Source organism: Salmo trutta, chromosome 4 (assembly GCF_901001165.1).
Source record: "Salmo trutta chromosome 4, fSalTru1.1, whole genome shotgun sequence".
NCBI lineage: Eukaryota > Metazoa > Chordata > Actinopteri > Salmoniformes > Salmonidae > Salmo > Salmo trutta.
The window spans coordinates 54,804,180-54,819,194 of NC_042960.1; the positions used below are offsets into that span (position 1 = coordinate 54,804,180).

General features: G+C 41.0%; 1 protein-coding gene across 11 annotated transcripts in view; it reads left to right on the plus strand.

The window, feature by feature from the left end:
* Positions 1-14,175, plus strand: part of LOC115192639 (CUGBP Elav-like family member 5) — a 335,938-nt gene extending 321,763 nt beyond the window's left edge. For 7 of the 11 annotated variants that reach the window (XM_029751379.1, XM_029751384.1, XM_029751385.1 and 4 more), the window contains 5 exons: positions 9,676-9,885; positions 10,325-10,417; positions 11,329-11,472; positions 12,932-13,096; positions 13,369-14,175. In XM_029751379.1, the coding sequence (XP_029607239.1) occupies positions 9,676-9,885; positions 10,325-10,417; positions 11,329-11,472; positions 12,932-13,059 (575 nt within the window). In that variant the 3' untranslated portion in view covers positions 13,060-13,096; positions 13,369-14,175. The remainder of the gene's footprint in view (positions 1-9,675; positions 9,886-10,324; positions 10,418-11,328; positions 11,473-12,931; positions 13,097-13,368) is intronic. The other 4 variants (XM_029751383.1, XM_029751389.1, XM_029751390.1 and 1 more) reach the window with 2 other exon arrangements.
* The last annotated feature ends 840 nt before the right edge of the window (positions 14,176-15,015 follow it).

Here is a 15,015-nt window from a genome sequence, read left to right on the forward strand (position 1 = left end):
AAAAAGAGAGACATGACCACCACACAAGGGAGAGACAGTTAAAACCCAATGACACTGTCTACATCCGCAACTTCACAAGCAGCCAACGCTGGTTGCCAGGTATCATTCTGAGTCAGAGTGGTCCCGTCTCCTTTGTGGTCAAACTGACTGATGGGCGAGTCATGCGCAGACACCAGGACCATCTCCGCCTGCGCTATGACAAAGACAAGACCATGTTTTCAGACGGAATAGCTGTGGGTGGTAGTATACAAGTTGAAATCCCACAGGAAACAGCATCTGAGGAACAGGGGCATTCAGTGGTTCCAGCAGAGGGTGATGGACATTCTCTCACAAACACCCAACCCGCTCCTGTGCCCTCAGACCCAGCTCCACTGGGACACGCCTTACCTGTGTCTCGTAGCACACCAGGAGTACTGCGCAGATCACAGCGTAGTCACAAGCCTCCTGAAAGACTAACTCTGTAGTTGAGACTGAGAGACTCGTGGTGTTAGTGTTTGTTAGGAGCAGCAGACCTAGTTGAAAAGAAATAAGGACTGTCATTTTGTTGTTGTTGTTTTATTTACATTTACGGTAACACCAGCAGAAGTTCTACAGTGTGGTGTAGTAAAGAAAAGAAAACACTGATGTGGTTTACTTGTTAACCTTATGTTTTCCTTACAGGGGGGATTTAAATTGAGGGGGGAGAAGTGTTATAGTGTGGACACTATATAAATAATGACATGTTTATTATTGGTATTGACCGTGACCTTTCCCTTGATGATGTCATCACTAAGAGTGAGTTCTGTGCAATGTGATTCTACCACCGGTTGAGTGGGCTATATAGTTCTGCTATATCTGTACCGTTTGTACCTGGCAATACACCTTTAGGTTTGGGTTGAAAGTAAAGGAAAGTAATATTGAAATGCGTGTGGGCATTCCTTGTCAAGTTACTACACACACATACACAATCCATTGTCTCAAGGCTTAGAAATGATTATTTAACCTGTCTCCTCCCCTTCATCTACACTGATTGAAGTGGGTAACAGGTGACATCGATAAGGGATCATAGCTTTCACCTGGATTCACCTGGTCAGTCTATGTCATTGAAAGATGTTTAGTATACTCAGTGTATTGGTGTCAATATAGGTGTCAATAGGTGTCAATATATTGGTGTCAATAGAGGTGTTATCTCTCTCAGAGATATATATTGGTGTTCATGAAAGGCCCAAAAGATTGTCAAAGACTCCAGCCACCCAAGTCATAGACTGTTCTCTCTGCTGCCGCACGGCAAGCGGTGCCGATGCACCAAGTCTGGAACCAAGAGGACTCTGAACATCTTCTACCTCCAAGCCATAAGACTGCTAAATTTTTAGTTAAATAGTTAACCAAATACTGTGGCTACCAGGACTATCAGCATTGACCCTTTTTGCACTAACTGTTTTGACTCATCACATACTCTGCTGCTACTGTTCACTATGTCACTTTATTCCTAGTTATTTGTATATATCTACCTCAATTACCTCGTACCCCTACACATTGACTCAGTACTGGTACGCCTTGTATATAGTCAAGTTATCATTGACTCAGAACTGGTACTCCTTGTATAAAGCCAAGTTATTGCTACTCATTGTGTGTCTATTATTACTTTTATTAGTATGTGTTTTACTTTTCTATTATTTCTCTATTTTCTTTCTCTCTGCATTGTTGGGAAGGGACCTTTAAATTGTAGAAGCATGTGACGAATTAACTTTGATTTAAGCTGAGTAGTGTTAATTATTTAAAGCTATTTATTTCTCTGTTTATATCTGTACTCTCTCACATTACACGTGGTGGACATGGCTCCCTGCTGCTGTCTCTCCTCCATGATACACTGGGCTCTCCCTGGCCCCAAGGTCCACCAGTGCCGCCCAACCAGAACAATCTCCTAACCTGTGACTTCTATAATCTTCTTTCTCTGGGCTCTTATCCCACACTGCATCTGCCTGCTGACCCTGAGGCACACGGCGGCCGCCACCCACTGCTAAGCCTTGGAAAATGAATTTGCCTGATGATGGAGAGGCTGCATTATGGCGCTGTACAGTAGAGTGCGTGTGGTCTGCTAGACTGGCTGTCTGAGCCCTCAGAACGGGGAGCAGCAGTCTCCTGGGGCCCTGCCAGAGAATGGGCCAGAGCTGCAGACTAATTCATCACAGGTCGGCAGAAAACAAGCAATCGCAGGGAGCTTAAACAAAGAAATGGTGCAAAAGACACAAAAGCTCTCACCGGGACCTAGGCAATTCCGCTGGTCACAGCAGTTGGCTGCATGAGTGTCAGGTTAAAGAAGGATTTTTAAGCCTTGAGACAATGAATTGTGTATGTGTGCCATTCAGAGAGTGAATGGGCAAGACAAACGATTTAACTGCCTTTGAACGAGGTATGGTAGTGGGTGCCAGGCGCACCAATTTGAGTGTATCAAGAACTGCAACGTGCTGGGTTTTCCACGCTCAACAGTTTCCCGTGTGTATCAAGAATGGTCCACCACCCAAAGGACATCTAGCCAACTTGACACAACGGTGGGAAGCATTGGAGTCAACATGGGCCAGCATCCCTGTGGAACGTTTTCGATACCTGTAGAGTCCATACCCTGACAAAATGTAGCTGTTCTGAGGGCAAAAGGGGTGTGGGGATTGCAACGTAATATTGGGAAGGTTTTCTTAATGTTTTGTACACTCAGTGTATATCTCTGAGAGAGAAAAGGGGGTGAAACTGCTCAAAAACTTTGATATAGGTACTTTCAATTGTACTAGTGAGATTATGAAGAAAACACTGAGAACACAATTTAATTTAGCCTCATATTACTTTTGTTTTTACTTTACTTCTTTACTTCTCTATAGAAGCTATTTACTTCTCTATAGAAGCTATTTACTTCTCTATAGTGGCTCTTTACTTCTCTGTAGAGGCTCTATTTACTTCTCTATAGTGCTCTTTACTTCTCTACAGTGGCTCTTTACTTCTCTATAGAGGCTCTTTACTTCTCTATAGAGGCTATTTACTTCTCTATAGAAGCTATTTACTTCTCTATAGTGACTCTTTACGTCTCTGTAGAGGCTCTTTACTTCTCTGTAGAGGCTCTATTTACTTCTCTATAGTGCTCTTTACTTCTCTATAGTGGCTCTTTACTTCTCTGTAGAGGCTCTATTTACTTCTCTATAGTGGCTCTTTACTTCTCTGTAGAGGCTCTTTACTTCTCTATAGAGGCTATTTACTTCTCTATAGAAGCTATTTACTTCTCTATAGTGACTCTTTACGTCTCTGTAGAGGCTCTTTACTTCTCTGTAGAGGCTCTATTTACTTCTCTATAGTGCTCTTTACTTCTCTATAGTGGCTCTTTACTTCTCTGTAGAGGCTCTATTTACTTCTCTATAGTGGCTCTTTACTTCTCTGTAGAGGCTCTTTACTTCTCTTTAGTGGCTCTTTATTTCTCTATAGAGGCTCTTTACTTCTCTGAGAGGCTCTTTACTTCTCTATAGAAGCTATTTACTTCTCTGTGGAGGCTCTTTACTTCTCTATAGTGGCTATTTACTTATCTGTAGTCTCTTTACTTCTCTACAGAGGCTCTTTACTTCTCTATAGAGGCTCTTTACTTCTCTATAGAAGCTATTTACTTCTCTACAGTGGTTCTTTACTTCTCTACAGAGGCTCTTTACTTCTCTATAGTGGCTATTTACTTCACTGTAGACTACTTCTCTATAGTGGTTCTTTACTTCTCTATAGAAGCTCTTTACTTCTCTATAGAAGCTATTTACTTCTCTATAGAGGCTCATTACTTCTCTATAGAGGTTCATTACTTCTCTATAGAGGCTCTTTACTTCTCTATAGAAGCTATTTACTTCTCTATAGAGGCTCTTTAATTCTCTATAGAAGCTATTTACTTCTCTATAGAGGCTCTTTACTTCTCCACAGAGGCTGTTTACTTCTCTATAGAAGCTAAGTACTTCTCTTTGGAGGCTCTTTACTTCTCTATAGAGGCTCATTACTTCTCTATAGAGGCTCTTTACTTCTCTATAGAGGCTCTTTACTTCTCTATAGAGGCTATTTTCTTCTCTACAGAGCCTCTTTACTTCTCTATAGAGGCTCTTTACTTCTCTCTAGAAATATTTACTTCTTTATAGAGGCTCTTTACTTCTCTATAGAAGCTATTTACTTCTCTATAGTGACTCTTTACGTCTCTGTAGAGGCTCTTTACTTCTCTGTAGAGGCTCTATTTACTTCTCTATAGTGGCTCTTTACTTCTCTGTAGAGGCTCTTTACTTCTCTATAGAGGCTATTTACTTCTCTATAGAAGCTATTTACTTCTCTATAGTGACTCTTTACGTCTCTGTAGAGGCTCTTTACTTCTCTGTAGAGGCTCTATTTACTTCTCTATAGTGCTCTTTACTTCTCTATAGTGGCTCTTTACTTCTCTGTAGAGGCTCTATTTACTTCTCTATAGTGGCTCTTTACTTCTCTGTAGAGGCTCTTTACTTCTCTTTAGTGGCTCTTTATTTCTCTATAGAGGCTCTTTACTTCTCTGAGAGGCTCTTTACTTCTCTATAGAGGCTATTTACTTCTCTATAGAAGCTATTTACTTCTCTATAGTGACTCTTTACGTCTCTGTAGAGGCTCTTTACTTCTCTGTAGAGGCTCTATTTACTTCTCTATAGTGCTCTTTACTTCTCTATAGTGGCTCTTTACTTCTCTGTAGAGGCTCTATTTACTTCTCTATAGTGGCTCTTTACTTCTCTGTAGAGGCTCTTTACTTCTCTATAGAGGCTATTTACTTCTCTATAGAAGCTATTTACTTCTCTATAGTGACTCTTTACGTCTCTGTAGAGGCTCTTTACTTCTCTGTAGAGGCTCTATTTACTTCTCTATAGTGCTCTTTACTTCTCTATAGTGGCTCTTTACTTCTCTGTAGAGGCTCTATTTACTTCTCTATAGTGGCTCTTTACTTCTCTGTAGAGGCTCTTTACTTCTCTTTAGTGGCTCTTTATTTCTCTATAGAGGCTCTTTACTTCTCTGAGAGGCTCTTTACTTCTCTATAGAAGCTATTTACTTCTCTGTGGAGGCTCTTTACTTCTCTATAGTGGCTATTTACTTATCTGTAGTCTCTTTACTTCTCTACAGAGGCTCTTTACTTCTCTATAGAGGCTCTTTACTTCTCTATAGAAGCTATTTACTTCTCTACAGTGGTTCTTTACTTCTCTACAGAGGCTCTTTACTTCTCTATAGTGGCTATTTACTTCACTGTAGACTACTTCTCTATAGTGGTTCTTTACTTCTCTATAGAAGCTCTTTACTTCTCTATAGAAGCTATTTACTTCTCTATAGAGGCTCATTACTTCTCTATAGAGGTTCATTACTTCTCTATAGAGGCTCTTTACTTCTCTATAGAAGCTATTTACTTCTCTATAGAGGCTCTTTAATTCTCTATAGAAGCTATTTACTTCTCTATAGAGGCTCTTTACTTCTCCACAGAGGCTGTTTACTTCTCTATAGAAGCTAAGTACTTCTCTTTGGAGGCTCTTTACTTCTCTATAGAGGCTCATTACTTCTCTATAGAGGCTCTTTACTTCTCTATAGAGGCTATTTTCTTCTCTACAGAGCCTCTTTACTTCTCTATAGAGGCTCTTTACTTCTCTCTAGAAATATTTACTTCTTTATAGAGGCTCTTTACTTCTCTATAGAGGCTCTTTACTTCTCTACAGAGCCTCTTTACTTCTCTATAGAGGCTCTTTACTTCTCTCTAGAAATATTTACTTCTATAGTGGCTCTTTACTTCTCTATAGAGGTTCTTTACTTCTCCACAGAGGCTCTTTACTTCTCTGTAGAGGCTCTTTACTTCTATATAGAAGCTATTTACTTCTCTGTGGAGGCTCTTTACTTCTCTATAGTGGTTCTTTACTTCTCTACAGAGGCTCTTTACTTCTCTATGTGGGCTCTGTACTTCTCTATAGAAGCTATTTATTTCTCTATAGAGGCTCTTTACTTCTCTATAGAGGCTCATTACTTCTCTATAGAGGCTCTTTCCTTCTCTATAGAGGCTCATTACTTCTCTATAGAGGTTCTTTACTTCTCTATAGAGGCTCTTTACTTCTCTACAGAGGCTCTTTACTTCTCTATGTGGGCTCTGTACTTCTCTATAGAAGCTATTCATTTCTCTATAGTGGCTCTTTACTTCTCTATAGAGGCTCATTACTTCTCTATAGAAGCTCTTTACTTCTCTATAGAGGCTCTTTACTTCTCTATAGAGGCTCTTTACTTCTCTGTAGAGGCTCATTACTTCTCTATAGAGGCTCATTACTTCTCTATAGAGGCTCTTTACTTCTCTATAGAGGCTCTTTACTTCTCTATAGAGGCTCATTACTTCTCTATAGAGGCTCATTACTTCTCTATAGAGGCTCTTTACTTCTCTATAGAAGCTATTTACTTCTCTATAGTGGCTCTTTACTTCTCTATAGTGGTTCTTTACTTCTCTATGTGGGCTCTGTACTTCTCTATAGAAGCTATTCATTTCTCTATAGTGGCTCTTTACTTCTCTATAGAGGCTCATTACCTCTCTATAGAGGCTCATTACTTCTCTATAGAGGCTCATTACTTCTCTATAGAGGCTCTTTACTTCTCTATAGAGGCTCATTACTTCTCTTTAGAGGCTCATTACTTCTCTATAGAGGCTCATTACTTCTCTATAGAGGCTCATTACTTCTCTATAGAGGCTCTTTACTTCTCTACAGAGACTCTTCTCTACAGAGACTCTTTACTTCTCTACAGAGACTCTACTTCTCTACAGAGACTCTACTTCTCTATAGAGGCTCTTTACTTCTCTATAGAAGCTATTTACTTCTCTATAGTGGCTCTTTACTTCTCTATATATATATTTTTTTAATTCACCTTTATTTAACCATGTAGGCAAGTTGAGAACAAGTTCTCATTTACAACTGTGACCTGGCCAAGATAAAGCAAAGCAGTGTGACACAGACAACAACACAGAGTTACACATGGAGTAAACAATAAACAAGCCAATAACACAATAAACAAGTCAATGACACAGTAGAAAAAAAGAAAGTCTATATACAGTGTGTGCAAAAGGCATGAAGAGGTAGGCAATAAATAGGCCATAGGAGCGAATAATTACAATTTAGCAGATTAACACTGGAGTGATAAATGAGCATATGATGATGTGCAAATAGAAATACTGGTGTGCAAAAGAGCAAAAAAGTAAATAAAATAAAAACAGTATGGGGATGAGGTAGGTAGATTGGGTGGGCAATTTACAGATGGACTATGTACCGCTGCAGCGATCGGTTAGCAGCTCAGGTAGCTGATGTTTAAAGTTGGTGAGGGAAATAAAAGTCTCCAACTTCAGCAATTTTTGCAATTCGTTCCAGTCATTGGCAGCAGAGAACTGGAAGGAAAGGCGACCAAATGAGGTGTTGGCTTTGGGGATGACCAGTGAGATATACCTGCTGGAACGTGTGCTACGGGTGGGTGTTGTTATCGTGACCAGTGAACTGAGATAAGGCGGAGCTTTACCTAGCATAGACTTATAGATGACCTGGAGCCAGTGGGTCTGGCGACGAATATGTAGCGAGGGCCAGCCGACTAGAGCATACAGGTTGCAGTGGTGGGTGGTATAAGGTGATTTGGTAACAAAACGGATGGCACTGTGATAAACTGCATCCAGTTTGCTGAGTAGAGTAATGGAAGCTATTTTGTAGATAACATCTCCGAAGTCGAGGATCGGTATGATAGTCAGTTTTACAAGGGTAAGTTTGGCAGCGTGAGTGAAGGAGGCTTTGTTTGCCAGATAGAAATCCGATTCTAGATTTGATTTTGGATTGGAGATGTTTAATATGAGTCTGGAAGGAGAGTTTACAGTCTAACCAGACACCTAGGTATTTATAGTTGTCCACATATTCTAGATCGGAACCGTTCAGGGTGGTGATGCTAGCCGGGCGGGCAGGTGCGGGCATTGAATGGTTGAAAAGCATGCATTTGATTTTTTACTAGCGTTTAAGAGCAGTTGGAGGCCACGGAAGGAGTTTTGTATTGCATTGAAGCTCGTTTGGAGGTTTGTTAGCACAGTGTCCAAGGAAGGGCCAGAAGTATACAGAATGGTGTCGTCTGCGTAGAGGTGGATCAGGGAATCGCCCGCAGCAAGAGCGACATCATTGATATATACAGAGAAAAGAGTTGGCCCGAGAATTGAACCCTGTGGTACCCCATGGAGACTGCCAGAGGTCCGGACAAAATGCCCTCCGATTTGACACATTGAACTCTGTCTGCAAAGTAGTTGGTGAACCAGGCGAGGCAGTCATTAGAAAAAACAAGGCTATTGAGTCTGCCGATAAGAATACGGTGATTGACAGAGTCTAAAGCCTTGGCCAGGTCGATGAAGACGGCTGCACAGTACTGTCTTTTATCGATGGCGGTTATGATATCATTTAGTACCTTGAGCGTGGCTGAGGTGCACCCGTGACCGGCTTGGAAACCGGATTGCATAGCGGAGAAGGTATGGTGGGATTCGAAATGGTCAGTGATCTGTTTATTAACTTGGCTTTCGAAGACTTTAGATAGGCAGGGCAGGATGGAAATAGGTCTGTAACAGTTTGGATCTAGGGTGTCACCCCTTTTGAAGAGGGGGATGACCGCGGCAGCTTTCCAATCTTTAGGGATCTCGGACGATACGAGAGGTTGAACAGGCTGGTAATAGGGGTTGCAACAAGGGCGGCGGATAGTTTTAGAAAGAGAGGGTCCAGATTGTCTAGAGGCTATTTACTTCTCTATAGAGGCTCTTTACTTCTCTACAGAGGCTCTTTACTTCTCTATAGAGGCTCTTTACTTCTCTATAGAGGCTCTTTACTTCTCTATAGAAGCTATTTACTTCTCTATAGAGGCTCTTTACTTCTCTATGGAAGCTATTTTCTTCTCTATAGAGCTTCTTTACTTCTCTATAGAGGCTCATTACTTCTCTATAGAGGCTCTTTACTATTCTGTCTTTACCGAGTTGGTCCCCAGGAGCCGTTTCTCAGCGAGGGCTGATGCTCCACCATGGAGCTTACTTTCAAAGTAGCCACCATCCATATTGAGATTCTCCTCAAATAGGCTCATTCACATTCCACCCAAGATTGCACATTTTCAACAAGAGGCTGGTTTTAAAGGATCATCCAATTCTATTCTTACTGTGAAACATCCTGCAACTGTGTGTGTGTGTGTGTGTGTGTGTGTGTGTGTGTGTGTGTGTGTGTGTGTGTGTGTGCGTGCGTGCGTGTGTGTGTGCTTATTCATCGTGTGTCAAACTATTGGATATTGTTCATGATGTTTAAAGAGGGTAGTAGTCTATGTTTTGCTTCCCCTGTCCACACTGAGCAAATCTTTCACTGTAATCTCCTCTATCTCTCAGGATCTTACAGGAGTTGCATAGTGGTTTCCTCATCCTGTTCACACTCAGAGCCAGCAAGGTATCTCGGAAACACAACAGACAGGCCATTTTTTTACAGGTTCCCAGTGATCCAGCGGGATGTCTCACCACCAGCGCCTGCTATGTAACAGTCCTTGTGATGGAGGGAAAGGAGGTGTAGTGAGAAAGATTGTGTATGTGTGTGGGTATATGTGTGTGTGTGTGGGTATATGTGTGTGGGGGGGTAGTCTGAAAAAGTATAAATGTCCTTGTCTCAGCAGGCCTCAGCTCTCCACCAGCCAACATCACCACTCCCAACATCGTCACTCCCATCGTCAACGGCTTCACGGGTATCCCCCATCATCAGCCCAACGGACATCCTGCCGTTGAGACCATGTATACCAACGGTCTCTCGCCCTACTCCACCCAGAGCCCCACCGCCGCAGACACCCTCCAGCAAGCTTTCACCGGAGTACAGCAATACACAGGTATTGTACACATCTAGAAGTAGAGCAATACACAGCCCAGGTACTGTGCACACTGGCCTGAGCCCTTAAGCCCTGGCCCAGACTGAGAGAGATGTGCACTAATATGGTGCAGGAGTAAAATCAGAGACGTATTGGTGTACCATGGAGCAGAATGGCTACTGTAGCTTTACAGGTGCATATTATTTTGCAATGCAACATTGAATGACAAACTACATAACTGACAGCATACCTGACAGCATACCTGACCGAAAACAAGAGAGATACTGTATTGAGAGGTATAGAGATCTATATGAGATATACCAATACAAAAGTGTGTGTGTGTGTGTGTGTGTGTGTGTGTGTGTGTGTGTGTGTGTGTGTGTGTGTGTGTGTGTGTGTGTGTGTGTGTGTGTGTGTGTGTTTGTTACAGCTATTTACATTACATTTACATTTAATACAGCTATCTACCCAGCCGGCACACTGACTCCCATAGGCCAGACTCTGCCTCAGCCATCACAGGTCATCCAGCAGCAGCAACAGAGAGAAGGTGAGGGTGAGAGAATAATATTACTATTTTACAACGCTATTATAAATATTCACTTTTATTGCTTTATTGTCATATTTCTATATTCCAATTTACAGGTTTAAGAGTATTATGTTAAATACAATTGCATTTCATATTTTGTTATTACACTTTCCTAGTAATATTGTCCAGGTGTTATAATGCAGTGATTAAATGTTCTCCTTTTGAAAATGAAAGTGTTACATAGTACTCTGTATGCATAATGGTATTATCTGGGGCAAAACGAATCATCATCATCATCTATGTGATGCAGGATGGACTTTGGCTTCAACCTTTTCCTAAAAGTAAACTACATGGAGATTACATTAGAGCATCTACAGTATTGGTTGATTGCATTGTGTAATCCATTGACTGGGTTCAAACACATTTCTAGTCACATCTCAATTTGCTTAACTGATTATGATGACAACCGTGTGGGATGTGATGCCATTTTGGATTCACTATTTCTAAGTCATTACCAATCTGTTTTTCCTCAAATAAGTATGCGTGTATTATTATTATTATGTAGGCCTTTGTGTTGATGAAATAGTCTGATTTCAACCATTGTTTGACTAGATGAATGAAAGCTTAACGCTGCCTCTGAACGTCTCCATCTAAACAAATCAGCAAGTCTCCACCTGAGTGAGGTCATGGTGCCACACCATGCAAAATCAAATCAAAGTTGGAAAATTCACAATTTGTATTTGTGGTGGTAAGCACAGTGTTATTATTTAAAAACTCTGTCACAGAACTCGGAACAAATGTATTTCTTTGCCACTCCATTAGTCGTGCTCCTCAGATCTGTTCCCTGACCAGATGAGAAGCAGCGGGTCTGCAGGCAGTGGTAAATAAAGCAGTAAATAGGTCTGATTGTGGTTTCCATGGTTTCTGTGTGTTCGCAGGGCCCGAGGGCTGTAACCTGTTCATCTACCACCTGCCACAGGAGTTTGGAGATAATGAACTCATGCAGATGTTTCTGCCTTTCGGGAGCGTCATCTCCTCCAAGGTCTTTATGGACCGAGCCACCAACCAGAGCAAATGTTTCGGTGAGTTTTTGCGATGTACTAGTTTTATTGCTAGTTATAAATGGGTGGTCTATGTTTGTTCTGTCAACCAATCAATTAAAACAGTTTCATGTATTGCAAACAAGGCAATGATAATATGATTCCTGTGCTATTTCAACAAAAGTAAACTTTTTAATCAAATTGGTAGCCTATAATCCCCTTGTTATCTCAGTGGGGATGTCCTCAGAGCTTGAAAAGCGTTTAGCTATCTGTTTACTACAAAGCTTTGGAGTAGGATGTATGTAGCCACAGCATCAAGATCACCACTTTATAACCCCAATACCTGTCAATACCCAGGGTGCACTGGGGCTGACTCACACCCCAACCTGGATCTGGTCCCACCTGGCTCTCGTCCCACTTGGCTCCACAGACCAGACCTGACTTTGGGCTTGAAAAAAAAAAGTGGGGATGAAGGGAGGAGAGAGAAAAAAATTGGCAAAGGACAATTATAGATCAGCGTTTGTTTTCACTTGAGGGAGCTGCACATCCCTGGGTAAAACTGATTTCTGCCATGCTCTCAGGGCAGACTTAATAACATAGAAATTCATAAAAGAAGACCTATTTGCAGTATTGACTAATACACTATGCATTTACAACATAATGTTAGGTCTGACAGGGCTGCTTTGTAGGGTAATTAATCTAGAAAGCAGGAAGAGGGTTAAACCCAGACTGATGGTGCATAGAGAACAGCTGACATGGAGAGCTCCCCTTAAAGGAGGTTTAAGTCCACATCCTTCCCTGTTATCCGTGGCACAGTTGGCCCGGGGGCCTCCTTTCATCCTCTCCTCCTCCCCCTCTCCCCCTTAACCCTTCCCCCTAATGGGGCATTATAGGCAGACACCTCCCTCCCATGTGGCAGGAGACCTGGGGAGGCTCCTGCTGTTTTCATGGGTCATCGACTGTTGCTAATGACACTCTAGACACTGGGGAGTGCATCAACCGGAGCCACACTCCACTGCAATTTCTGGTCACTTACTTTTAAGGCTTTATTTTTACACTTGATGGAAACAGGATGCTCAGCATGAGTTTGGGTTTGAGTGTCTAGGGCCGTACACATGTGCCTCTGCTTCGGCCTGTCTCTCTGTGTTCATCTGTGTGGGCTCTGCTTTGCTGTGCAAGTGGCACATCCACAAACACATGCTCATTGATATATATTGAAGAGCGTTTGAGAGTGTTTGCACAAAGCTACATGGTGAAGCAAAATGGTTCAAATGACAGAAATTGTTATATATTGTTCAATATTGTTCAACATTACTTTGGTTCCCATCAAAATAAGCACTTTGATATAATAAATAGTCAAAGCATAATGCTACTAGATTGAGTAAGGTCATTGTTTGAAATCCTTTCTCTGTTTCCTCATAATTCAATTATAATTTGGCTACATTTTCATATTGTACAGTTTTGGCTTTTAAGTTTATACACTTTGTGTCTTTCCTCCTAGGGTTTGTGAGCTTCGACAACCCAGCTAGCGCACAGGCAGCTATTCAAGCCATGAACGGCTTTCAGATTGGAATGAAGAGGTTGAAAGTCCAGTTAAAACGACCGAAGGATGCCAGCCGTCCTTACTGACACAACCTAGCCATCAGTATTCACTGCAACAGCACAGGTAAGCCCAGTGGACTTTCTTATAGACTCAGACTGATAGAATGCCTGTCAACTAGAAATGGAAAAAATCTATCATCATCATGATAGACAAAGATTGATTGAATTGCAAATGTGGGCTGGCTTTCTCCAAACCATCACACTGATATCATGGGCAGAATTGAATAATTACAAATAACTGTAAAATCTATACCTCAAGAAATGTAATCTACATATCTAAATAACTTCAAAAGAAAGTAAGCTAGATCTAAACATGGTTTGATATTTGTCTTCTAGGTTTTGAGAAAACTGAAGATATCTTGGAGGAGTTAAACTTTTTTCTTTGAAAACAAAAAAAAATGTTTTAAAAAACATCAACACGAGGAATTTTTGAAGACATATCAGCATTTACTTATGAAGAAGACATAGGGTACTGCAGCTATAGGAGGAGGTGTGGAGTTAGCAGAAACTACAAAGAAGGACTTCAACAACAACGCAACAAATGGCACAGTGCAAGACAGACTAGAGAAGTAAAAAATTGAAAAAAGGTGGGAAACTCTTAACAACAGAACTTTTCTCGTTGAGACTTGAATTGTTAATTAAGCAACAAACAAACAAAAAGCAGCAACAACAAATAGATTTCTATATACGTATTATATACACATATATATAAAGAAAAAGGCGCTTGTGGCTTTTACTATACTGGACAAATGAGGGTTAAAACTTGAAGATCAAGAAAAAGTGGTAAAAAGAAGCTATTCTGTCCCACTGATGGACTTTCTTACTCTTTCCCTCTTTCTCTAATTCTCTCACCGTCTTTAAGCAAGCGCAGAACTATGGCTTTCTGGGGTCACTGAGGTTTCCATTAGCTACAGTACAACTGAAAATATTTCACCCCTAAGGGACCAAAGGACCAAACATTTGTATTGTTCTAAACGGTAATATATACTATTATTGATTCTAATACTGCAAACAACTATTAATAATGTTACAAGTTAAAACTTAAGAAGAAACTTACTAGCTTCCGGTTGGAGGAGGAAAAAGGGTTTGGTTTATTTTCCTTTTACATTTATAGCTACTGGGTTTGAGAATATTTAAACAAAATATAAAAAATATAAAAATATTTTAAAAGCTATACTATTTTAGTGGACGTAGAATATGTGGATTAGAGATTGTTTCGGGCATGTTCAGATTTGCTTTTAGCAGTCATCCTTCACCCTTACATTCCAAATCTGCACTTTTCATTTTTGACATATCTCACTCTAGTAACTTCTCTGTGTTGGAGCAATAAGGCAACTCTGAGTAGTTGCACATGAAGCTCAACACAGTAGTGCCAAAAGATATCCCGTGAATTGTGTCAAACCAAACATTCAAGACATACAGTATATTGAGCAATGTCTTCAATAATCTGCTGTTTCTAGTCCCCTGTCAGTGCACTGCATTCCATCGTGATGTATTGTCATTGTAGACCCCCATCTTTTTCATTGCAGAAAAAGGCATTCCGTGTCAGGAAAAAGCGAGGCAGCATCATTAAAACACTGACAATACAGTTAATCTGACCGCTAAGCACAGCGGTAAAAGTGCCACCCAGTAGTGTGGATACGTAGTAGTAAAGAAGTGCAACACCTTTAACTGGTTAATAAAATATACAAATTAGCTTGACAATGGTTCTAAAATTGCTATCCAAGCTGCGCAGGGCTTGCCGGGCACTGCCCCCTTCCGCTGCCAACCTTCTCCAGCTGCACTCTGTAGGGGGGGCCCTCCCCGCTCAAGCACATCTCTTTTTATAGGGACCATCAGTTTACGGGGACCTGAGAGCTAACGCGCATCATAATTAGGGTAATGCTAATATTGATCAGATGGAGAGCAACACTGCAGGGCAAAAGATGCACCATCAATTAACACACATGACATATATCTAATACATTCCTGGAATGGAAACAA